The 27,427-nt window shown below is 32.9% G+C and overlaps 1 protein-coding gene across 2 annotated transcripts; it reads right to left on the bottom strand.

Annotated features, from left to right (window-relative positions):
- Positions 1-590: 590 nt before the first annotated feature.
- LOC133324739 (protein kinase C) lies at positions 591-26,607 on the bottom strand. 2 transcript variants are annotated; one of them, XM_061533578.1, is made up of 12 exons: positions 26,395-26,607; positions 19,544-19,795; positions 15,525-15,646; positions 14,475-14,548; positions 13,797-13,828; positions 3,408-3,478; positions 3,028-3,315; positions 2,527-2,967; positions 1,885-2,112; positions 1,557-1,809; positions 1,341-1,480; positions 591-762 (listed from the first exon to the last, which is right to left on the bottom strand). In XM_061533578.1, exons 1-12 carry the CDS (start codon positions 26,546-26,548, stop codon positions 601-603), a joined length of 2,217 nt encoding a protein of 738 aa, XP_061389562.1. In that variant the 5' UTR covers positions 26,549-26,607; the 3' UTR covers positions 591-600. The 2 variants fall into 2 exon arrangements, with proteins under 2 accessions (XP_061389562.1, XP_061389563.1); XM_061533579.1 differs by lacking the exons at positions 13,797-13,828; positions 26,395-26,607 and having other exon boundaries at positions 19,544-19,682.
- Positions 26,608-27,427: the final 820 nt, after the last annotated feature.

Here is a 27,427-nt window from a genome sequence, read left to right as displayed (position 1 = left end):
AGTTATTAAAAATATCTCAATGTGTTGAAGATTTGTTAATTTCCTTTTTGTTTGTTTGGATTTTTTTAGTTTTTGTTTGTTTAGCTTAATGCAGAAAACATACACTACATCATACATATATAATTAATTTTATATATATTTTTTGTAGTACTGTAGCACAAGTTACCACAGATTTTAAATCAAAGTATATGAAAAAAAGAAAACTAATAATAATAAAAATAAACCTTTATGAAAAGGAGAAAACGAGTCGAACAGCGTTTTAGAAAAAAAAAAACGAGATGATGATCGCATTAAAGTCACCAAAAATGAAAATTATTCTCTACTTTTGAGTTTTTGCCAAACGTTTAAAATCAATTGTTGTTTTGTTTTTGGTTTAATTTTTTTGTAGTTTTTTGTTCATAGTTTTGAAAGTTTTTTTCTTCATTTGTTGCAATAAAATCTATTATCTGCGCATAGTAAACTTTTGTTTGGTTTCTCTTAGTTACCGTCCATGCGGTTTTCTGTGTAATTTTGTTGTTGTTTTCAAATTGTAATTAGCCAAGAATTATGCCTTTCTCTTTTGTTGTAGCTGTTGTTTGTTCTGTTTCTTTTTTTTCTGTTTTAATATACTTTACGTTCTGGTCCAAATTTAGGATTAACAAATGAAAAACCAGCAAACTCATCTTGATTTATGCAGCGTACAACATCATTTGGTATGGGCGTTAGAACTGGTTCCTCTTTAGTAAATTCTGTATCAAAATTATTGGCGTCACGTGGATTTTTCTGGGAAAGAGACAAATAAAAAATAAACATTTTAAGAAGAGATTATTAAAACAATTAATTGCCGATAGAAATGTATGGAATCGTACGAAATTAAATATGTGATCTACATAGACTTTGAAGCAATTTAAATCAACATAGGGACTTTGGTGCACCATTTACATTAAATCGGACGAAAATATATATGAGAGCTATATCTAAATTTCGTGCATATCGAAAGATATATAGGGACTTTGGGGCACCATTATCCTTAAATCGGAAGAAAATGTAATTTAAAATGGAATGACAGACATGCATAAATCGACTCGGAAAGTGATTCTATGCATATTCTCAAAAGCAACCATGTGTCTATCTCGTTTCCTTTTGTCTGTTACGAACATATGCACAAAGACATAATACCATGTACCACAGTATGTCAAAATGTGGATCTATATTGAATATCTCTTCTACGTTTTCTATGCCTTGAGAAACCACTTCTGTTATAAACAGATTTATTCCCCATGTTTTTGTTATTAAATATTCAAATATTTTGTTATCGTAAAACGTTTTATCCATCACAAAATGGTTTTGAGAATACTTACCATTTTCGGCCGGAATGGTGGCTTTATGTTACGTTTCTCCAATTCATCCCAATCTAATCGACTGAAGAATGGATGGCGACGTATTTCATTTTCATCGCCCGAACAGCCTAAACGTTGTTCTGGATTTTTTGTTAGAAAACCTAAAAACATAATTAATAACACATATATGTGAAATACTGAATAAAATTTATAAAAATCACAAAAAATAGGATTTACCTTTTAAAATGGACACAGCTTCTCGTGATAACCAAACAGGATATAATACATCATCGTGCATAATCGAATCGAATAGTTCATCTTCGTTATCGGCTTCAAATGGTGGCTGACCGGCCATCATTTCATACATGAGAACACCAAGAGCCCACCAATCAACCGAGGCGCCATATTCTTGCTCTTTGAGTATTTCGGGTGCAATGTAATCGGGAGTGCCGCAAAAAGTGGTTGTCAAAACACCATTCATGATGCCCTCCTGTAAAATAAAATAAAGGAAATGTAACCAATTTAAATTATATCGTTTTTATCTTATGTCTGATACGATACACACCTTGCACATGCCAAAATCAGCCAACTTGCAGTGACCTTCTTGGTCTAGTAAAATATTATCTAATTTTAAATCGCGATAAATAACACCATGAGAATGTAGAAATTGTAAGGCCAATGTAACCTCGGCAGCATAGAAGGCAGCTCGTGCTGCCTCAAAACGACGTGCTTTTTGTATTTGAAACATTAAATCTCCACCGTTAACGTACTCCATAACAAAAAATAAACGATCCTAAAATGAAAAAAAAACAAGCAATATTATAATATGCTGATGTAATACAGACCGAAACCCTTCCCAACGGACTTCAGTCTACAGTAGAAGACTTTTTAAGGACTTAAGGTCTTATATAGGCAGAAGAAGGTTCGTGTTGCCATATTATAATATGCTGATGTAATACAGACCGAAACCCTTCCCAACGGACTTCAGTCTACAGTAGAAGACCTTTTAAGGACTTAAGGTCTTATATAGGCAGAAGAAGGTTCGTGTTGCCATATTATAATAATTCTATAGATGGAATACATAATGGAGATCTTTTAGAAGACATAAGATATGTCTTCTGTTGATAAATACCCGTTTATAGATAATAACATTCTTCTCACACCTATCAACAAAATAATAAAATCAAATTCAATTTGAATTTCATACCGGAGTCTGAAAACAGGAATGTAGAGCTGTTAAAAATGGATGATTTGCCGCCAGTGCTAATATACGTTTCTCCGTCATGGTGCAATCAACATCATCATCCTGTATGATGGCATCTTTTTTCAATACCTTGATGGCATAGATTTCATCGGTGCCCTTCTTTTCGGCCAGCATTACTTTGCCAAATGAACCTTTGCCCAGTACTTTGATGAAATTGAAATCTTGCAAACATGTTTTGCCTGGACGTGAGTCGTAGCAGCGATTCGAACTGGTCATGCCCATTTCACCAGAACTACTGCCGCTACTGACATTTGTGGCACCCGAACTGCTAGACGATGTGGTCTGATGTGACATTGTCGAACTACGCGTGGTAGTTGAGGTACAATCGCTGTCACCATGAATGCTGGCACCTAAATTATCCTCGCCACCAGGTTGATTTATATACTGAAATTTAAAGAAATTGATTAAAAATTAAATGTTCTTCAAAAAATTGGGAAAAATTACCCTTGATCGTCTTGGCTGTCCCTGCTTATCGGGTGATATACCCAGTGAGCTTAGGATTTCGGCCATTTGTTTTGTATTAATACCACATGTATTTGCAACATTCTTTTGGCAACGTTTATGCACATTCATGTTGCACACTTGACACTGTAGTCCCTGTTTGATCAGACCATACAACAGTGAACCACAATGATCACAAAATGTAAAACGTTTGTAATTGTGTACGACAAACAGATGGGGTACATTCACATTGAAACGTTGTCCAGCTGGTCCGGGTTCCAAATTGTTTTGCTAAATAAATACAAAAAAAAAAAAAAAAGAGAAATGAAAGAATGAAAATGGAATTGAAGCTATATATTGAAAAATATATATTTTATCATTACCTCTTCTCGCATACCGGGACATTTTGTAACAACGGAACGATGGCATCTCTTATGTACAACACAAGTGCAGACTAAAACCGAAGAGACATTTTTTAATTATTTTTTTTTCTTTTCCAAAATAAAAAAAGAATATATTAAATATAATAACAAATTTTAAAATTAAAAACGTGTGCCAATATGTGAGTGTATTTAAATATGCCAAAATAGGTTTTCTTTTCGTTTTGGAAAATTAGTAAGCAATGCAGAAAATATTTTAGAATAGTAATAGAACATACATAGAATCAATTTCATGTCGGTATTATTACATCGATTACACAATTCAATTCCAATTCAATACAATTAAAAACAAATGGATGCTTTCTGAGATTCTACAGAATATATTATTACATTATATCACAATTACCAAATCCTAATTTAATATACATTCGACAAGAAAGTAATAAGAACGATTTTTTAAGAACATAAAATTTAATAAAAATATTTATTTTTGAAGTTTAGAAAGTTTTCAGATGGATGCTGTTAGTAGGTATGCAGATCTTATATGTGATATATAGAATCTACGACAGACAATACCAGTGAACGAAATAAAATATACAACTAGTGAATATACTAAATTATAATTATTTTGATTGGAAATTCGTCCTTAGAAATTTCCAAAAAGCCTTCAAGTATTTTTATATATAGCCTAATACTATGGACTATATGTGGTTCTAAACTGATAAATGTTTGCCGGATCCCATCTTATCAATCTGAAGATTTAATAACTTGTGATACATAAATGCAATGGACCTTATCTGCCGTGGCATATATGAGCCGTTTATTTTGAAAGTGGTTTAAGTCCATTTTACTTATATATGAGATATTTAAAGGTTTGGGTTTGATTTGTTCCAAAAATATAAATAAGTGGTATTAATCTTGTCCCCTTAAATATTATGGAATATAAAACGTAATATGTTCGTAAACTTTTCCAAAAAACCAAGACGAAGCGAATCTTGAAATCGGCTGAAGCGAATCTTGAAATTTTAGGTGAGGGTCATTCTTGGTCCAAAGATGTCAGATAAGGCTAGGGTTTTGAAACGAAAAGTACTAAAAAGTAGGATAGGTGTACCAAAGGGTTTTTGGACATTCCAACTACAAGTATCCGAAAAGTACTAAAATGTACTAAATTTCTTAAAATTAGGATTGCGCGAAAAGTACTAAATCGTAGTACAATTGGTACAATTTGGATTTGGGTGAATCGATCACTGTTGGATTGGGATTTGTAGAATGTTTAGGAAATTCGTACTAACGTGTACTAAATTTGGTACAATTTAAATTTTAAGTGAACCAATAGAGCTAGAAACCTGAAATTTGGAGATAGAGTCACTATGGGGGTGTAGGATTGGAGTATGTAGAAAGTTTTAGAAATTATTACTAATGTGTACAAAATAGTATCAATTTGGGTGGATTTGGGTGAACCGATATAGCTGGAACACTGAAATTTTGAAAAAGGGTTACTGTTGGAGTGTAGGATTGTGGTATGGATGTTTGTTAGTTTGGGAAATTCATACTTATGGGTACTAAATTGTTCTACATTTTTTACAATTTAAATTTTGGGTGAACTGATGGAGCAGTGATTCTGAAATTTGGAGTTAAGATCATTGTTGGATTGGGCTATGTATAACTTTTTGAACATTTGTACTAATGTGTACTAAATGGTACCAAATTTTGGTTTGGGTGAACCGATAGATCTGGAATATTGAAATTTAAAGTTAGGATCACTGTGGGTGTGTTGGATTGGGGTATGTAGGAAGTTATGGAAATGTGCACTAAATTGCGAATTTTCTTCGTAATAAATGATACCAAATTTAGTATGGAGCTATATTATTTTCGATCAGAATTGGTGTATAGAGTTGAGATATAGAGTTACCTTTAGAAATACGTACTATAAGAGAACATACTAAAATTTTAATTATGGTAAATATTGGTTTTTAAATAATTCCTACATGAAATCCAAATAGACCAATTTAAATCAAACAAGTGAAAACGGCGTTAAGTTCAGACGGGCCGAACTTTGGACACCCTCTACCATAAGTATACTGATAGTTACTTGAAATGAAAACATGGGGAACATACCAACAAATATACCTATACCAACCATTGTTGTTGTACCATAATGCATACCAAACACAAATTTCGGCAATTTTTAATGAAGATTTGTCCTAAAACTTTGGGCACCATTTACATGAAATCGAACGAAACTATATATGGGAGCTATATCTAAATCTGGACCGAGTTTCTCGAAACTTGGCAGACATCACACCAGGCTTTATTCAATACGTTATGCCAAATTTCGTGCAAATAGAAAGATATATAAAGACTTTGGGGCACCATTTACATGAAATCGGACGAAACTATATATGGGAGCTATATCTAAATCTTGACCGATTTTCACGAAATTTGCAGACATCATTCTAGACCTAAATGATTAGGCTGTACCAAATTTCGTGCAAATCGAAAGATATATAGGGACCGTTTGCATCAAATCGGTTAAATATATATATATATATATATATATATATATCGGAGCTATATCTAAATCTGAACCGATTTTCCCAATTTCAATAGGGTTCGTCCTTGGGCCGAATAAGTGACCTATACCAAATTTCATCCAATTCATAAATGCGACCTGTACTTTGTTTACAATTTAACATGGACAGACAGACGGACGGACGGGCATGCATAAATCGATTTAGAAAGTGATTCTATGCATATTCTCAAAAGGAACCATGTGTCTATCTCGATTATTTTTGCCTGTTACAAACATATGCACAAAGACATAATACCCTGTACCACAGTGTGGTGAAGGGTATAAAAAGGTGGCGAATACTAATAATTTTTGGTAGGGAGATTTGTTACCATATACGACTACAAAATAACAAATTACAGCGAATTCGGTTGAAAAACGCGCTCAAGAACACCAAAATACCGAAAATTGGGGCTATACGAAAAATTGACCTGTATTCATAATTTTTTGTGAAGAAATTTGGTACGCATTTAGGAACTCAAAATACTAAATTACAGCCAATTCGGTGAAAAAATACGATCAAACCCCGAAAAATATTGAAAATTAGGTCGTACCGTTATATGGGGGCTAACAGAAAAAGTGGACATATAGTTATCATTTTTTGTGGAGAAATTAAGTACCCAATAAGAACATAATGTACCAAATTTTAGCGAATTCGGTTGAAAAACGCTCTTAACAACCCATAATGCCGAAAACTGGGGGTACCCTTAGCTATGGCTAAACAGGGACCGATATATCCCATCTTCGAACTTGATCTACTGCAGACAAAAGACAACCTTATGCAAAATTTCAGCACCCTATCTCAATTCCTTCAGAAGATAGAGTGATTAAACAGACGGACGGACATAGCTAGATCGTCTTAGAATTGAACCGCATGATAGTCCCATTTTTAAATGAGTTATAGCGCTATATTTGGATGGGTACAAACGTACCAAGGTTATTGATCTACGTAGGCAATAACACTAACAAAAATTAGATATGGAAAATATTAATAATTTTTTCTTCAATTAATTACGTTAAGGCAAAAATAACACAAGAATGATTTCTCACGTTGGCGAAGATTTTAGAAGTAAAAACTCCGACTCATTTTTTGTACGGCAAAATAGTATTTTTATAACAAACATTGCAACCTGGAATACACTTCAAATTAATTAAAACGTGAAATTTCCCCCTTGACCAAATTGGAAATCAGAAGGTGAACATGGTATATAATTTGTTTTTCTCAGTGTAGATTCTGCACTACACCAAACGCGCCAACAAACTTTCCGACTATTAAAGTTCATAATGAATAACGAACAATGTGTATTAAAAAAAAAAACGCAGACAATTGGACAATTCATGTTATGAAGTAAATAATAGTATTAAATCGCAAAAATATATTTATTTGTGTTTATTAATAAAAATATGACTACTGCAAAATAAAACATTCCTCATTTTATCTTGACAAAAAATAAACATTGCGAACGAACGAGTAGCAGATTGTTAGATATCTACTAATTGTGTGCCTATGATAAGGAGAAAGAAATCGTGCCGCAAAAACATGAATTACGTTAAGGCAAAATACTTGGATGCTCTAAAATAAAATCTCTCGGACAAGATTTGAATCATCGGAGATAAGCAAAGAAAAAAAAAACTAAAATATAGTAACATTATACACAGTGATTGAATTACAATAATAGAAAACGCCGAATTAATTTTTGTTTTAGTGACAGGTTTCAGCCCAGGAATGCTTACTGCCTTAAAAAAAATGAAAATTTGTGTCATGAATACATTAAGATAAAGAAAATACTGGGCGAAATCTATAGTATTTTTATGTGGGACTAATAAATTCGATTTGATTCTGAATTACAGTAAACCACATTTAGTACTCTTCAAGTACAAGTATCTAAACATTCTATAATCCTTCAAAAAAACACTGCCAAAATCTTAATTCGTATTGAGTACTATGGCACCTTAATGAAAATGTTCCACATATCTGTTAAATACACTGATGGCCAAAACTAAAGCAACTAAAAAATATATCGTGTTGTTTTTTTAGTTTTTAATCGGCTACTCTATTCATTTCAAAAAAAAAAAAAAAATAGCACTAATGCAAGGCCATTATGAAATAAATAAAAATTTATGGATAATGGAATTGTCTCAATTTTTGCTTGAACAAAACTAAAGCAACTCTACAGTACAAACAGATGAGCTCTAAAATGTAAGGTTTTTTTACCATTATAATTAGTATGTTTTGGTTTCTACACATATTTTGATTCTTATAGATCATTTTTATTACAATAACATGTGTATGTTTTTCAATTTTGACTTACTGCCAAAAAAAAAATAAAAATCGCTAGAAACAAATACAGTACTCCTATAAAACAGCAAATTACCAGTGATTTTGAAAATAATTTATCACAGAAAATGATTTGGGAGAAATATTGCAAAAGAACAACATTTCGTACTGATCAACAAATTATCATAGCAGTATAAAATACCCATCTAAGAGTTCAACGGAATTTGTGAGAATTTTTAAGGTTATCGTTGGATATAACCTCAAGAACAGAGCGTGGACGAACTATGGTATGGTAGGCCTACATGCCCGGAAACTATCAACAAAGTTATTTTATTTCTGAAGAGAATTGAAAAGCCAGATTGCCTTTCACAAAAGCTCATATTATTTTTGATGTCGGGCATGATAACCTCTCACTGGAACTTCGGAATCCAAAAATTCCAACGGTGTTAGAAAGAGTACATGTCTGGCTCTCGAATGAACTAGGATTATTGACTTCGCACAACAATTAACAAAATGGCGGAACTTAGATTTTTTTTTTTTTTTTGGAAAATCGCCTATTTTTGACCACAAACTAAGTTAAAAAATAAGGAAGATCTTCACCGATTGGCTTTATCCTAGTTCATACGAGAGCTATACACTCCCAGAGAAACGTGTCAAAATTTGGAACCGATTGGATTATTAGTTTTTGAGTTATCGTGTCCGTGCCCATTCTCGGTGTCAATTTTTTTTGTTTTTTGATTTAACTCGAATCTACTCTAATTCTAAAATGTCCCTACAAAATTTCTAGTGATAATCTCAAGAACTGGGTGGTTTACGTGGTTTACGAATCACTGTTTCGAGAAAAATGCGTTTAAAGTTTGAGAATCACTCTTGCCGTCACTTGATGCTGACACAATAAATCGGCTATATCTTCAACAGTTCTTGAGATTATCACTAGAAATTTTGTAGGGACATTTTAGAATTAGAGTAGATTCGAATTAAATCAAAAAAAAAAAAAAAAATATTGACACCGAGAATGGGAATCCACTTTTTTGGTGTTTCAGCTTGACAATAACCTCCAAACATACACCAAAACGTCTCAAAGAGTGGATGCGTGATTAAAAAATCAGGTTTTTATAATAACCAACACAATCATCGGATCTTCACCCTATAGAAAAATATTTGAAACATCATAGCAAAATCATAATGGATTCACTAACCAACAAACATAACCTCTTTAGAAATATTCAGGATGCAAAGAATGGTACATCCAAGGATCAAATTGAACGTTTTATGGATTCAATGTCTCGTAGGTGTGCTGCCGTAATCAAAAATAATGATTTTGCTGTCTATTACTAGCAAAATTTGCTTATTTATAAGAAAAAGTTGCCTTATTTTGACCAAGCAAAAATTGGGCCAATTTAGTTTTCAATAGAATATTTGTTATTTCAAAATAATTTTTTTTTCGTTTATATTTTTCTTGTTTTTCAAAAATGAACAAATTACCTATTTATTTCTGAAAAGAACTTCCACTTTAACTTTTTTCAAAAATGTTACAGGTCATATATTCAGGTTGCAATTTCAGTTGATTTAGTTTTGGCCATCAGTGTATGTAACATGCCATTTTTCGGTTTATTAGGGCATTAAACGTGCCGCAGATAATTTAATAAGTATAATTGTACTATTTGGGGTTCTGAGAATCCTCAAGAGAATGGCAAAATCCGTGTGTTTTACAACGAGGTAGTTGGCAACAGATGGTTGAGAGAACCTTGTTGCAAAATCTCAAAAGCTATCTGGCCAAAATTCTCTCGCCGAAGAACTTCTTCACTGTTGTCACATAATAAGAGACAGATCAAAATCATTGTGGAGATCATAACAGGTCACTGCAAGATTCTATCCCTCATTTCGAAATGGGACTCCAACGGAGAGGACGAAGAGGAGCTAGAAACAATTGAACATATCCTCTGTAGATGTCGCTGAGTGGCAGGCAGAAGACACAAACAATTTGAAAATTATGAAATTGATAATCTAGCTTTTTCTCCAAAATAGACCCCAATCAATCAAAAATAATCTCAAAAGAATCAATGCTTGCAACAGTTCACGTGGGAGTCATTTAAATGATGTAGTTTTCCATACATAATAATGAAAAATTATATATCAGGACAAAATATGTTGTGTTTCATTTACGTTTACTTTTGAAGCCACCAAATGGATAACCCTGTAGTAGGTTAAATTTTAAAATTTAAATATTGGTTATTTTTACACTCATTAAACTCTTTCTTTAGAATATATGTACACTGGTGGATAAAACTAAAGCAACTGATATTGATATATAAGCCTTGATTTTTGACTCCGACTACCAACATGTTTTGGTGTATGGTTGGAGGTTATTGTCAAGCTGTCTGAGGCTTTACATTTACTTAAATTCTTCCGAGAACATAATATTTCTCCACTGAGTCGGATTCCAATTAATATGAGCTTTTGAGAAAGCCAATCTGGAATTCCGATATTTTCAGAAATAAAATAACTTTCTTGATAGTTTCCGGGCATATAAGCCTGGCCGGAAACCACTGATTTATTCATGGAATGTTTCTCCGAAATCATATTCTCTTATTATAATAAAATCCTTTTAAAAATTATCTTTAAAATCGAAATAGGCGTAGAAAGCAAAACATAGTAATTATAACAATAAAAATAACTACAATCAGGGTTTAAAATGCAGCATCAAAAAATATTAGCATTAGTCTTACAGAGCTACTGCTAAAAAATATTGACATTATGACTAAATCAGCAAACGGCTAGCTTTTTTAGTTCGTAGCATCCGTGCTAAGCACGAATTGCACATGCGAGCTTTGTTTGTTATGACTTTCGGCAGTTTTCATATTTCGCTGCCGACGAATAATCACGAGGGTTGTTTTTATTTTTGTGTTGCCATGCAGAAATTAGAAAAAAGGCATTTATTTTGTGCGTTTTTATTTAATTTAAACTTGTTAAATCATAATCAAAAACGGTCAATAATAGTACTAAAAACTAAATAATATATTAAATTAAACTCTTTAGCAAGTAATACTTTTGTCTTTGTTCGAAAAAATGAAATTATCACAATCGCGATTTTTAATTCTCTCATATAATTTATAAAATTTCAATAACTTTCATGAAAAATGCTCGGGTTTTGTTTGCATATAAATCTGCTGCAGCCATAGTCAAGAAAGTCTTTATTGTAAGCTTTGGTTGTTATCACTGACAATTATATTCATTGCTATTTTGTCTGCTGACAAAATCATATTTTGCTGTTAAAATTATAATAAAATACTTTTAAAAATTATCTTTAAAATTTTGAAATAGGCGTAGCAAGCAAAACATAGTTTTTATATCTTGGCGTAAAAATAACTAAAATTTTAGAGTTGCTTCAGTTTTGTTCAAGCACTAATTGAGACAATTCCCTTATCTATAAATTATTATTTATTTTATAATGAATTTTGTATTAATGCTTTTGTTTTTTAAGAGTGAATGAAGTATTCGATTTAAATCTGAAAAAACAACCGCGATATATTTATTAAAAAATATATATATATATATATATATATATGCGATCTTTATTAACTCTGCCATTTTAGTTGCTTTAGTTTTGGCCATCAGTGTATATACAATTAATATGACACACTTTAACTAATTACAGATTGCGGCTGGAAGAAAAGACTAGCAACAATAGAACAACACTCAATAGTTTATAATTAAAACATTTATTTTTACAATTGACAAACATATTGCAAAAATTTACAACGATACAAACAAAAAAATGACAACATTTCAAAGCGAGGTAACAAACGGACAAAAAGCAATGGTAAACACATTAAAAGCAAAAAAGCCTTATAACTAGAATTTTACTAAACATTTATTAAGAAAGAGTTCCGATACAAAAGGGAGGGTCCAAAGTATAATTTCTAATACTCATAAGAATATATAAATAAAAATGTTAATAGAATCATGAACAAAAAAAAAAAAAATAATCTATATTTAACCTATTTAATGTAATCCGAATTACTACAACACATCCACTTCGGTTGGAAGCATTTAAAATACAAATTGTTTTATAAGCTATAGTCATTTAAAGTATTAGGTCATTTCCCTCTAAGACGATCTCGTACCCATCAGTCTTTTATCGATTTACAGTCGACTGTATTTGTACGAAGTCTTGTTGAAAACTGCGCGATCAACAAGTTTTTTAGAATAGAACAGAGAGAATATCCCTACCTCACCTTTCACGGATGAGTATGACGTGAATAGGAATTGCGTGTTTTCTTGAATAATGATAGCCACGTTAGTGGAATTTTGAAGACCATTTATTGGTCTTCAAAATTGGCAGCAAATGGTTTGAGTATAGAAATTTAAAATCCTTTGGGCCGGAATTTTAACGTCGTAGCAAGATATCCGTTGCTGTCACTAGGGATCACAGTGGGGATCGTAACAGTCTTAGCAAAAGGCACACAAATGTGTGATAGATACGGAAATGATATATATCCGTCATGGTTAGATATAATACTTAAAATTCATCCTCTACTCTGTCCTTCTTCCTCTCTCATTTATTCTCTTTTCAGATACTCAGAATCATTTCCAAATAAGTTACTGCAATTTTTTTTATTTCGGTCACTGCGCTTTTTATTCGGTTTCTCAATTCTGGATCCATATGGTGCCCAACGTGTTTAGGTATTTTGAAGACCCTAGCATCATGTTCTTACCGAAATGATTGTCACTTGGAATATCACACCATATCCTTCCAGAAATAAGTTCCTTATAAACATATCCCTAAAATAGTAGTCCTTGCTGAATTAGTTGTTCGCTTCTTCTCGACTAAAGCGTGATTAACGTGATGCCCTTATTTCTTTTGAGTTACATCAGCAAGTATCGCTAATACTCTAAAACTATCAATACCATTGTAGGCACAGGGTTTAGGTGTAGGGGATTCCAAATTAATTTGGTTTAAAAAATTGTTATATACTCCATGAGGAGTATATAAATAAATGAGGAGGCGAGTGCATTACTCACAACTTTAAAGGCATTTGTCCAAAACGATGTTTTTATCACTGGTGCGCACCCATATACTAATAATTAAATCCGTTTAAATAATCCAATAATAGGCCAGACTTGGCTTGTCTACCAGCAATCAAAACTTCCCAATCAATATATATTTAGAGGGCTTGCGTTGCTTGGGTTATGATCAGAATCATTTAAGTCGTACCTTATAATTACATGGGTATGAACATACGAGTATATTCACAAAGATATATCCTTCGAACTCTTTCTTAATAAAAGACATGTTTAATCATAATAAGCATATCTAGTTGGGAACAAAGTATTACATCCAATATAGTATAAGGGTTGTGTTCATGTGTGTGTGTGTGTGCAATGAAATGAAAATTTATTTAAAATAACAGCAAAAACAAAGTAAAAGGAACACACATTGAAAATTATAATTTGGCGATATAATTAAGTTTTAGTTCTTTCTTAGGGATTCTAATGATTTTTTTCTTTTTAATTTTTTCTTTATAACAAACAAAACACATACCTTGACACTGATATCCTTGTTTACCAATTCCCCTGTAAAGGCAAAAAATTTCCGTAGCTTGTATATTTTATGTGTGTGGGAAATATACTCAATAAAAAGTTATATATAGTGGCGATTATTCAGAGATAGGGGTTAGAGATGGTGGCATGGATGGGTGTTGGGTGGGTGGGGTGTTTGGGAGAGTAATGGGTAATATTGGAATTGATAGAGATGTATGAACTAAACTAAATGTAATACGTTTAAATATAAAAAAAAATAAATATAAAAAAGAAAGAACTTCAATCTGTGAGCACCATGAAATTAAAAAAAAATGAAACGATTTCATCAATGTTGTATAAAAGCATAACCAAAGAAAAAAAATAAAAAACTAAACAGAAATGGGATAAAGCATAAAGAAGAATGTAACGAACGAATGAAAAATACAAAAAATAATGATGAACCCCAAATTATGAAATGAAGGAATTAAGTCTAGCATCTAAAAAGTAATAAAAAATCCCAAAAGAAGCAATACTCCACAAAACCAAAACTTTGTTAATTACCAAAAACTAAAATAAAGGAAATTATCCAAATAAATAAATAATTGTGATATGGATTTTTGGAAATATACTAGATTATATAGAATTGATTGAAAGAAAGTTATCATTTTAGACGATACATCATCTTCATGCATATGCATACCAAATAAATTCCCGGCAATGTGAACAGAATGTTGGTTGACGCAAAAACGTTGCCATAAATTTGTGACCATTAACCTGAAAGATAAAAAAGAAGAAATTATTAAAATGCATATATAAGCATATTATAAATAAATAGAAAAGTGTGTATGTTCCTTTTTAAGATTTAGAAAATTTTTTGTATTCTTAACGATATGATGAAATTTATTTTAACACAAATATAATCTATTGAGACATGAAACAATGCCTATCACCTTTGCTTTAAACTTAATTGTCTCCTAAATATTTTCGTAACTTTATTTTAGTCTATCTATAAGCCAGTGGTATTTAACACAGATAACGCCAGAGATTAATTCTTCAACATCTTAAATATTTTATTAAAAAATCATTAATTTTATAATAAAATTTAGTTTCCACATGGGAAATAAAATAATTTGTAGAATTTCACTGAAATAATGGTTGCATTCTAGATGTGGTACTTGGTGTTCTTTCAACATACAACAATCTAGGCCTACTTCAATACTCTGTGCAAAATTTTGTCTCAATCGGACCAATATTTGGAGTTTCGTGAATCATTTACCTAAAATCGGACGAAACTTTCTATGGGAGATATATCTAAATCTGAACGGATTTCAACCAAACTTGGCACACACCAATCTATATTCTGTGAAAAATTTAGGTTCAATCGGAACAATATTGGGATTTTGGTGCACCATTTACCTAAAATCGGACAAAACTATATATGGGAGATATATCTAAATCTGAACCGATTTTCTCCAATTTCAATAGGGTTTGTTATTGGGCCAAATAATTGAGCTATACCAAATTTCATTTAAATCGGATCATAAATGCGATCTGTAATTTGTTCACAAGAATACATGGACAGATGGGCGGACGGACAGACGCAAATGCATAAAACGACTCAGAAAGTGATTCTATGCATATTCTCAAAAGGAACCATGGGTCTATATCGATTCCATTTGCCTGTTACAAACATATGCACAAAGACATAATAGCCTGTACCATAGTGTGGGAAGGGTTTATATAAACATACCTGATGTACACGACGTCGCATAGCACCACGACGACGATTAAACCCAGCTCGTTCTTTGAATTCTTTGTTGGCGCCAGCGCCACATACGGCATGTTCAACAACCGCAACATCTTTGGTTTGATCTGCAAAAGAATAGAAAAAATAAAATTAAATATATATTTTTTAATTTTGGAATGGTTTAAATTAAAATTATTGTTATACGTATATCACAAATACCATTTCACGCACTGTTATAGCTTGCGAAATATGATGGTTTGTTTAGTCAAGAACATTTTTTCCGATTTTTTTGCAATTTTTATTAAATAATTTTACGCTAAATAATTTTTAAGGGGACCAATGAGACCAAAAACCCTTATTTTTGTGTAGTCACTCTAGAAGCCACAAAAGTTTACATAGGAAAGAATGTGCAAGCGTGTTTTGATAAAGATCGATCAATATGTGATTCACTCTCTGACTGACTTAACGATTCATCAACGCCCAGAGGAAACAACTGAAGCAAGAATCTTGAAATTTGGGCTACGGATCACTCTTAGTGCGAAGGTGTCAGATAAGGCTGGGTTCATGGATTCATACGGCACGAAAAGTATTAAAAATGGTACAATTTGTATTTGCGAAATTTGGATTGATGGTCATCGATGGAGTGTAGGATAGATGTATGAAAGGGTTTTTGGAAGTTCGAACTATAAGTATCCGAAACGGATGGAGCTGGAATCCTGAGATTTGCAATTAATATTACCGCCGGAGTGTAGGATTGCTATATGTAGGTATTTTCTGATATTTGTATTTATGAGCACGAAAGGTACTAAATGGTACTATATTTGGTACAATTTGGATTTGGGTGAGCCGATAGAAATAAGATTACAACTGCATTGTAGAAGTTGTAGTTTTGGAAATTTCTATTTATGAGTACAAAAAGTACTAAATTTGGTAACATTTGATTTTTGAGTGAACCGGTTGATCTAGAATCCCGTCATTTGGAGTTAGGATCGGGGTGTGTTGGCACTAAATTTCATATAATATGATTTTAGGTGATCGGATCGAGCTGGAATTCTGAAAATTGGAATTGAGATTACTGTGGGTGTATAGGGTTGAGGTATGAAGTTTTTGAAACTCGTACATATGTATACTAAGAGGTACTAAATTTGGGCGATCTGGAATCCTGAAATTTGGAAATATGATTTTTATTGGATTGTAGTGTAGGTAGTTATGGAAATTTATATTAATTTTATTTGGCTTTGGTTAACCTAAAGAGCTCGAATCATGAAATGTTGAATTGGTTTTGAAATAAATTCTACAAGAGTAAATGAGGCTATAAATGATATCAAATTTAGTATAGACTTAGATTTCTGTTGCGGCTAGAATTGGTGTGTAGAGTTGAGATATGGAAACTTTGATGCAATTTATTTGAAAAAAATATTTTAAAAACAGGTTCAATTTGTCGCCATTCACAGATAAAAACCAGTAAGGAAAGCAGTAAAGTCGGACGGGGCCGACTATATGATAACCTTCACCACTTTGGGTATATTCAACAGATGAATCTTAACTGACGTCGCATTTTTAAAGGCCCAGTAAAATGAAATTGAATCCATAAACATGTCATTCTGCAACCGATACTATATTTTTCATTTGGTCATGTATAGAAGCTATATCTAATTTTCGATTTTAGGAAACTTAACACACATTTACCTTAAATCATACGAAAATATATACGGGAGCAATATCCAAATCTGAACCGATTTTCAGGAAACCTAACACACATCATTCTAGACCTAATTTATTACGCTGTGCTAAATTTTGTGCAAATCGAGAAATATATAGGGACTTTGGTCCACCATTTACATTAAATCGGACGAAAATATATTTGGGTGCTATATCTAAATCGTAACCGATTTTCAGGAAACTTAACACACATCATTCTAGACCTAATTCAGTACGCTGTGCCAAATTTTGTGCAAATCGAAACATATTAAGAGACTTTGGTGCACCAGTTACATTAAATCGGACGAAAATATATTTGGGAGCTATATCTAAATGTAAACTGATTTTCACGAAACTTAACACACATCATTCTAGACGTAATTCATTACGCTGTGCTAAATTTTGTGCAAATCGAGAAATATATAGGGACTTTGGTGCACCATTTACATTAAATCGGACGAAAATACTTTTGGGAGCTATATCTAAATCTGAACCGAGTTTCAGGAAACAACACACATCATTCTAGACGTAATTCATTACGCTGTGCCAAATTTCGTTGAAATCGAAAGATATTAAGAGACTTTGGTGCACCATTTACTTTAAATCGGACGAAAATATATATGGAAATATATATACCACATCATTCTAGACGTAATTCATTACGCTGTGCCAAATTTCGTGCAAATCGAGAATTATATAGGGACTTTGGTGCACCATTTACTTTAAATCGGACGAAAATATATTTGGGAGCTATATCTAAATCTGAACCGATTTTCAGGAAACTTAAAAAACATCATTCTAGACCTAATTCATTACGCTGTGCCAAATTTCGTGCAAATCGAGAGATATATAGGGACTTTGGTGCACCATTTACATTAAATCGGACGAAAATATATATGGGAGCTATATCTAAATCTGAACCGATTTGTCCCAATTTCAAAAGGGTTCTTCCTTGGGCCAAATAAGTGACCTATGCCAAATTTCATCCAAATCAGATCATAAATGTGACCTGTACTTTGTTCACAAAAATACATGGACGGACAGACTGACATGTGTAAATCGACGCAGAAAGTGATTCTATGCATATTCTCAAAAGGAACCATGTGTCTATCTCGTTTCCTTTTACCTGTTACAAACATATGCACAAAGACATAATACCCTGTACCACTGTGTGGTGAAGGGTATAATTAAAAAATACGTGTTTTGAAATAACAAATGTTTAAAAATACTTCGAGTAGTCCAATATCCCTCCCTGTTACATTTAAGCCTCTTTATACTGATGGAATTTATATTTTATTAAAAATTTTATTATATTATTTAAAATATTTTAGTACAACTCTGTCCTAACACATTAAGAGCATTTCTTTCATACACTGGATTGTGTCTTCCCATAGTTAACATAACCGATAATTTTTGGGTCCATTTCATCCCATAAATATTAACCGATCATAACCGAAGAATTTGGTAAGGACCGGACCCAGATGCAGGTCCAGGTCTGCAGAGCAAATTAATTAGGACACGACTGCAAAATTATCGACTCGGATTCATCATATCGGAAGTTAAGGTTTAGACGGAGGAGGCTAAGTCAAAACCTCCGTCCAATGATTTGAATGGACATCCATTTTTTCGACATTTTAAACACATAGAATTGCGCAAAACCAAATCATGGTCATGATAACGCACTAGCACCCAGTGGAAACTGTGGACTTTGGACTAGTAATATACGAGGTTTAAAAAACTTTCATAGATGTAATATCTGGGCGGTTTACTTTTAGAGGGTAAAAATAGTTAATAATGAACGTCTATTATTTTCTTTTTTATCAAACATCGTATAAATAGTGATATAAGTAGTATTATTCTGGCCGATTATTATGCAATTCTAAATCTCTCGTAATCTCTCTAAAATACCAATGAAACTGTGAGTCCGATAGGTGCCCCGCCACCTTATTTTAAAGTATGTAGACATGGCTCAAAATTGTATTTTAATATATTTAATGTGTACATACTGATAAATATTATTAATATCATGCTAATAAAGATAAAGACACGAGTCTACCGGTAACTCATTCAAAATATTTATCAAAATCGTATCTATTGTAAAATTGGGATATATCGCGGATTATTAAACTAAATCTTGGAATATGATATTTAACTGTGATGACAATACTTATTTTGTGTTTGAAATTAATAATGTTCAAACTGTTTCGGTGACATTTTGCTTTAAAATTAAAAAAATAATTCATTTTACAGATCTCAAAATCATAATTTTATTACAACACCAATCACGTGTATGATCTCATAATTGCAATTATTTCACTTACCATTTTTATTTTTAAGTTCTATAATAACATGAATTTTTCCTTGAGGTTCTAAATTCACCCATAGATCCGGTACACTGCTTTCATGTTGCATAATATCCTCCAGAGGTATTATACAATTTGCCACAAAATCGTCCGGTGGGAGCGCTGCATCGTGAAATACTGTTAAATTTATATTTTTTGCATTCGTTACATCGTGCACGAATTGTTCATTCCAAACGGGATCAAATGTTTTTGGACGTGTTGTTGAGCGATCTGTAAGATAAAAAGATAAACATAGTTTCAATTGAATTTGTTAAAAATATACGACAACATGGTAAATCGTTTTATTCTTCTTTTTTGCTAAAAAGAACTCAAATAAATACATAAAATATCAAGTTCTACCAATATATTATAGCTATGTTGAACTGAATTATATATATATATATATATATATATATATGGCTAGAAACAAATATAGTACCCCGAGAAAATAGCTAATTGTGATTGTAATTTAAATTTCGAAGTAATATTCCATAAATAAATCAGTGATTTCTCGAATTATAAGTTGATTTTATGCCACTGTATCAGTGGTGATAGTTCAGCACGGAAAATGCTTCTAGGCCAAATTTTTCCCGAAGCTCTGTGGCTTTTGTTAGACCCACAGTGGTCAGATTTAAATTCCATATAAGGGGAAAATGCATACCACAATGTAATAGACCCCGCCGTTTCCCCACAGTGGGACCTAACCTATTTTCCCCTTATATAGTGGGGCCAAACCCTCTTATCCCTTGCATTCAAATTTAAATTTAACTCGTTGGAAAATACAGTGTTGGAAAACGTAAAAATAAATATTGTGAAATAAATTTAAATTTATTTTCACGGACATGTCAATAATGGCATTGGACTGATTTTCTTTTTACGATGTTCGGTATATTTACGACATATATGGAGTAATGGATCTGATTGTTTAAAGAAATGTGTTGAGAAGTGCTATGGTTCACTTCGCTGAAGAATATATACCGCTTATTTGAGTTTTTCAGCTGGACAATAAACTCCAAACATACACCAAAACATGTCATACATTGGTTGCGGGTGTCAAAAATCAAGGTTTTATAATGGCCAACACAATCATCAGATTTTTACCATATAGAAAAATCTTTGGAGTATTATAGATAGCAAAATCAACAAAGTTTTACAAACAGAGATTCAGGATGCAAAGAATAGTATACCCTAGGATCAAATTGAGCTTTTTATCGATTCAATGACTCGTAGGTGTGCTGCCGTAATAAAAAATAATGGAAAACTTGCTTATTTATAAGAAAAAGTAAAAAAGTTTCCTTAGTTTTGACCTAGCAAAAATTGGGTTAATTTAGTTTTCCATAGAATTTTTTGTATTTTAAAATAAAATATGCGTTTATTTATTTATTTATTTTTAATGGATGAATCAGTACCGATTAAAGCGAATTTCAATATAGTTTTTTCTATATGTTGCTGATCGCAGAAAGCCAAATAAAATGCCCCTAAATAATCAATCCATAGGTCGCCTCATTCCTAAACTGACCTCCCTCGAAGTGGCTTATTAGGCAACATTGTGTCCATCAGTGTTTAGAATCGTGGAGCTGACGGTATTCGAACGGAGGCTTGTTAATACCTCAAAAAGTTTTTAAGGCTTAGTTACAGTGTTCTTAACACGTCATGGTCGAAACTCCATGGATGTGGCTGCCTTGACACGCGCAGAATTGTAGAAACGCAATTTATACGACCCTTTCTGCCAACTTTTTAACGGACCTTTCCTTTGACTCTCCGAATGTTGCACTCGATGTTGACGACAGACTGAAGAGGCATTCGTCTTCTCCGGCCATTCCGCCATGAATTATCCCGACCCAATGAATCAATGGTGATTTGAGGGAACGTAAATTTTGGCGAATATGGAATACCGAATTTCATGGCGACAAGTGGGATGCCGATGCTACCAAGACAAAACGCCATTGAGGTATATCTCGGTGCCGCTTCAGCACAATCAACTACTTAATATCTAGGATCCGAAACGACTTGAGTCTTACTCGGCCAACGTCTGTCACTTCAGCCCATTGTGCAAAAGCAATAGTGTTATTACAACAACTAAATGACTCATATTCACTCCTGCTATAGCCTTTTGTACAGACTTCACCTACCCAGGCACGTCAGGAGAGATCTTCGTCTTCATCTAGATAGAGAGGTCAAAATGTACACGCGTGAATCCCTAAATCAACATGCCTATCAAGAAGGTTTGAATGACATTCATACAGACGCATTTGTTCAGGCAATAGAATAATATCGTGTGAATATAATAATCGGAGACTATCCATCATCCATTGCAGCAGAGGAGAAGCAGCGGCAAGTCTTAGCTCGACTAAGGTCTGGATGGTGTAACTGCCTCGATTTCTATTGGGCACGAATTGACCTAAACCTTTTTAAAAATCGTCAAATCATCATCATTTTTTAATTTGGAGATAGGCAACCATAACCAGAAATTTTATAACCAGGGGGGTATAAATTATGACAGTCGATATCGACCTTTTTCGATCGATGTCTTTCAATTTGGTATGACCGCATTTAATATCGACCACATTTCTTTGAAATGTCCAATAAAAACTATGGAGGGTTTGCTCGTAGCTGAAATAGATATCAAACCAGTGAGCGGAGCAGTATAGTCGGACGGCGCCGACCATATAATACCCTACACAACTTCCACGAAAATCTAACTTTGCGTTATTTGCACCCTCTGGAAACCTGACTAAAGGCCAACATATATTACTAATATTCAGTAGACGAGGGCTGTATTTGTCCAGATTCTCTTTACCGTGGGTTATGTTGCGATGTTGGGCTTTCAATTGTGGCCTATAGATCCACTCAAAAAAAAAAACAAAATGTTTAATTTTCGGTCTTCTTCATTCCAAAATTATTATCTGATCATCACCGAGAGTTATAGGCGTTGTCCTTGACCATAACTGGAATCTCATGGAAATTTTCAAAGCGATATTTCCGCCCTCTAGTATGGTTTTGGGTTACTAAATAATGTCTGAATACGTAAGCACCTGTAACTATTTAAGTGTAGCTCCCACATCTGAGAACATACGACCATATAATTGGTATCACTCCAATTGGTATCACTATCACTCCAACCACTCCTCTTGAACATACTATTTGGATCTAGGTCCTTCAGGGGCAAATATATACGCCATAGAATACAAGTTTTGTCATTTTTCACACAAAATTCAGGGTCCATTTGACCCGCTAAATATTGACTGATCTTTATCAAAACTGGCATGTTCATTCTTAGTCCCGATCCCCTTCTCCATGCAAAAATTCGCCATGTTTGGGCCATAATTGCGGCCTCTAGAGCGACCAGAAAATCAGACAAAAATTTAGTTTTTGGTCCATTTCATCCCCTAAATATTAACCGATCTTTTCCAAAAACAATAGGGGTCTTCATTGGCCAGAACCCATCCTACTTGCAAAATTTCGTGAAGATTAGTCCATAACTGTGGCCTGTATCGTGTTTACAAAGATAATGGACAGGTCGAGATATGACTATCGGTATACATAAAGGTGGGTCTAGGACCAATATTTCGCGGCGTTACAAACTCTTGGGGCTGCACAAAGCTATAATACCCTGACAACATAGTTGTGTAGGGTATAAATAGACGAAAAAAAAAAACAAAAAGATTGCCACTGAAGGGGATTAAAGTCGGAATGGGCTGAATATATAACACACTAAACCAACTTTGTTGCGTTCAAATATCCCATAATTAATACTCTTACAATTTCAATGCCTTGGGTCAAAAGAGTTAACTTTGGCATGATTTCCAAAGTTTAAAAAATGCGGCAATAATTATTTCTTTACATTTGCTAGGAACTATCCGAATAATAATGAAATTGTCTAGTTTTTTTGATTAATATGACGTATAATTAATATGCGTAAATACTTAGTAACGTTAAGGATATGACTAAATTGGTGGCATAAACTAAAGCAACTGAAACTACAAAGATAATAAATGATCTGTAATTTTTTGAAAATAAAGATATAGGAAAGGTTTTTTTAGAAAAAATAGGTAATTTATTCATTCTTAAAAAAACATTGACGCAAAATTTGTTTTTGAAATAAAAATATTCGATTGAAAACTAAATTGGCCTGATTTTTGCTTGGTCAAAATTAAAGCAACTTATAAATATGCAAAATTTTGCTAGCAAAACCATCATTTTTCATTTCGGCAGCACACCTTGAGCCATTAAAATAATGCTCAATTTGATCCTATTCATTGCATCCTAAACTTTTGGGATGAGGTTATGTCTGTTTGTGAAACTCTTCTGATTTCGCTGTGATACTTCAAAAATTTTTCTATAGAGTAAAGATCTGATAATTGTGTTTGTCATTATAAAACAGATTTTTGACTCCCCCAACCAATATTTGGCATATTTTGTTATTGTCAATCTGAAACAACCAAACAAGCGTTTTATTTTCTTCAGCGAAATGAACTATGGCATTTTTCAATACATTTGTATTGAAAAATCCGATCTATTAATTCATAAAGCTCGCAAATAAATTGAACACCATAAAAAGTAAAATCGCCCAATGTCATTATTGACCCTCCATGCTTCCCTGTACCCTTGCAATACTGTTGCAGGAGTCTTTATGTCTGAGTCTTTAATATTTCCGTTGACATCATAAATGGATATTTTTTACTGCTATGACAATTTTTTGATCAGTAGGAACTGATGTACTTTTGCAGCCTGTCTGTCAGTACTGATATAGTTGCATAAAATCAAGTTATAATTCGAGAAATCACTGATATCTCATGGAATATTTCTCCGAAATCATTTTCTGCGATATATTATTTTCGGAATCATTTGCTGTTTTATAGGTGTACTGTATTTGTTTCTAGGCATTTTTATTGGCAGTAAGTAAAAATTGAAGACAGTTCCCTTAAAACGTATACAGCTTGATATCATAATTTCATCGTACAGTCCGAAGAAATATAAATTTTGTCTCTTCGAAAGAAAAAAAGTTTTTCGGGTTTCAAATTAAAAATCTATGAAACCACGTTTTCTCTACATTTACCGTTATAAAACTAATTTTCGAAGTGACCCAGAAAAACCAAAAAACCCAGACCCAGGGACTCCAACTAAACAGAATTGGAACATTAGAACCCCTGAATAAAATTCGTGTCGCACAGTGTTATTACTTATTTTATAAAGAATTTTGAATTAATGCTTTTGTGTTATTTTAAAAGAGAATAAAGTACCCGATTTAAAAATGAAAAAAGGAACACGATATCTTTATTTTGGGAAAAAAAAGTTATGCTGCATTTATTAATGTTGCTATTTTTTCGCTTCAGTCGAGCTCTCGATTTTTAGACTTTTTGATTTTTTCTTTTACTAAATAGTAGATTTTACGATCTTTCGATTTTGTCAAGCCTGTCTAAAAAACGATTTTCGACTTCTACCGACCAATTTTGTTTCTTTTTATTATATAAACTTTGCCACAGATAAAATCATGTTCTGGAATGTGTAATTTTTTTGGGAAATTTGCGCTTTTTGATAATAAACCAAGAATTTATGAAGAAAATCGAATGTCGATTTTGCAATTTCCTCAAAGATCACAAGTCGACTTCGACTTTTAATAAGTTCACTTTTCAAAACAGCTGTTTTTTCTCAGAGTAGATGTCAAAAATTTCGACTTTGTTTTCGTTTTCATAATGGAAGTCAATTCACAATAATGCATTTTGACAGCAAACTTGAGAGGTATCGATAATCAGCTGGTCTCCCTTGGTGACCTTATTTATAGGCCATGTCGACTTCGACTTTTAGACTTTTCAAAACAAAGAGAAGATTAATCGATTAGTCGAAAGCCGAATTACTTATTCCTACACCAGTTTATGTTTATATCGGACTTCGTTTGAATCTTCCTTCAGAGATTCTATTTCTATCTTTTAGGTATAAAATATTAGGTTAGGGGGAAAATCCATTATATTTATATAAACTTTAGGACTTTATTTAACATGCTTCTGAATGTCCAAATATGCACCGTTTTGTTGTATGATTTGTTGCAATTTTAAAGATAACTTCGATTAGTCGATTTTCTCAATCTTCACTAGATACCAATTTCTGGCGAGTCACTGTAGATGTGTGTGGTCTAGCGTTTTCCTGTTGGCCAATTCTGCCCGTTTCTGGTAATTGCAAATGGTTTAAAACAGTTTTATGGTCGACTGCTAAAATGCCGGTCAACTGCGATCATTTCTCCGATTTTATCGACCTTTTCGAAGACCGGCGTACCTGTGCGAGGTACACCTTTAACATCAAAAATTCCTGAACGGAATCTACGAAACGAAAAATTGCACATAATTCGCTATTATAGTACATAGACAATTTTAGTCCCTAGGCTTTGTTCACTTACATTTTTAACATCCTGTAACTCACAATTAAATGCACCCAAGAAAAAAAAACAGCAAAATAATTTTTTTTATTGCGAAATGTCACTTTTCCAACGAGCATAAATCTGAAATTGTTTGATCGATACTTTACGAGAAACCTATCAGTACAGCCATCAACCGAAGCAATAATGGATTTAATTTCCCCCAACCTAATATATTTTATTGGTTATCTATTTTTGGAAGATCTTTGGACGGCATTCGTTTAGTAGATAATAATCAATGGGGAGATAGTTGGGAGTTTTATATCTATAAGACTTATTGAAGGTCTCTAGTTAATTTCAGTCTCGAAGTTTTCTCACAAATAACAGTTTTATAAATAAAAACAATTCTATGAAATGGCTGTAAAGATTTTTAGATCTACAAATTTTAAATAATAATTATCTGATCACTGTTACTTACCAAAATGCGAATCATCGACGTCGATCGAAACATAAGGATCAATTAATTGTTCATCGGCTAATTTGCCGAAGGTTAAATTGTGTCGTTTTTGAAAATCTGTTGGGCGTAAACCGCTCGCCTCGCAGACTTTTATTTGTAGTTTACCCGTAAACATCGTCGTGTGTGGAAGCTGTTTTTCTTTTTTTTTTTGTTGTTGCTCTTTTGTATTGTTATTGTTGTGAACTATAGTTTTGTGTGTTTCCTTGTTGTTTTCTAAATTAAATTGTTGTTGTTTTTTTTTTAATTTTAATTTTTTATATATTTTGTTTTTATTTTGTCGTCGTTGAGTGTTGGTGTTTTTTTTTTGTTTTTGCTTTTGTCGTTTTATTTTCGTTCGTTTTGTTTACTTTTGTTTTTGGAATTTTCTTTTCTTTTTTTCTTTGTTTCTTTTTGCTTTTGTTATTACGTTTGTGTTGTTGTTGATTGCACGTAGAAAAATGTTAAGAGGTTGCCCAAACGGAAACACGATAAAAGAAATGAAAACGGATACGGATACAAGGTGAAAATGTATGCGCGTGAATTCTTAATAAAAAATAGAACAAAAAGAAGAACAAGAAGAAAAGGATGTAGTAGTTGGTAGTAGTAGTAGTATTCTGTTGCAGCAACGACGGCGTAGGCGACGACAGCGACCACTACACTGTAACTTTCGAGGACGATTACGAGGACAACGTTACACCGAATCGAGGAGAATCAAACACTAAACACCCCAAGTTGTATTCACGATGTTGTGGTTTGTTATTCACTTCGCAGCCCCTGTGTTTGTAAAGACACTGACACAGTTTAGTGGCTGGCTGGATGCCGAGTGATGCTGCTGCTGCTTTTGTTATTGTTGTTATTTTTTGTGGTTATAATTGTTGTGCTGTAAGCTTTCTACAATGACGCCGCTGTCTGTGTCACCGACGACGCCGATACAAATGTTTTGACACTTGTGTGTTTACTACATACGAGGGTCGTCGAGTCCGTTATGCGAGACTCGAGATGTTTGAATCGAGAA

This window comes from Musca vetustissima, unplaced genomic scaffold (genome assembly GCF_032173495.1).
Source record: "Musca vetustissima isolate MV318-11 ecotype Yass unplaced genomic scaffold, APGP_CSIRO_Mvet_v1 utg597, whole genome shotgun sequence".
Lineage (NCBI taxonomy): Eukaryota > Metazoa > Arthropoda > Insecta > Diptera > Muscidae > Musca > Musca vetustissima.
Note: the sequence above shows the minus strand (reverse complement) of the source record. Positions and strands in the feature narration are given on the sequence as shown.

Bases quoted from the DNA above. Each gene is read 5' to 3' on its own strand.
- LOC133324739 (XM_061533578.1), bottom strand. From the start codon at position 26,548: ATGTTTACGGGTAAACTACAAATAAAAGTCTGCGAGGCGAGCGGTTTA. The intron at 19,796-26,394 runs GTAAGTAACAGT...TTTATCTTACAG, and splicing joins CGTCGATGATTCGCATTTTG to ATCGCTCAACAACACGTCCA. The intron at 1,481-1,556 runs GTAAATCCTATT...TTATGTTTTTAG, and splicing joins AGCTGTGTCCATTTTAAAAG to GTTTTCTAACAAAAAATCCA.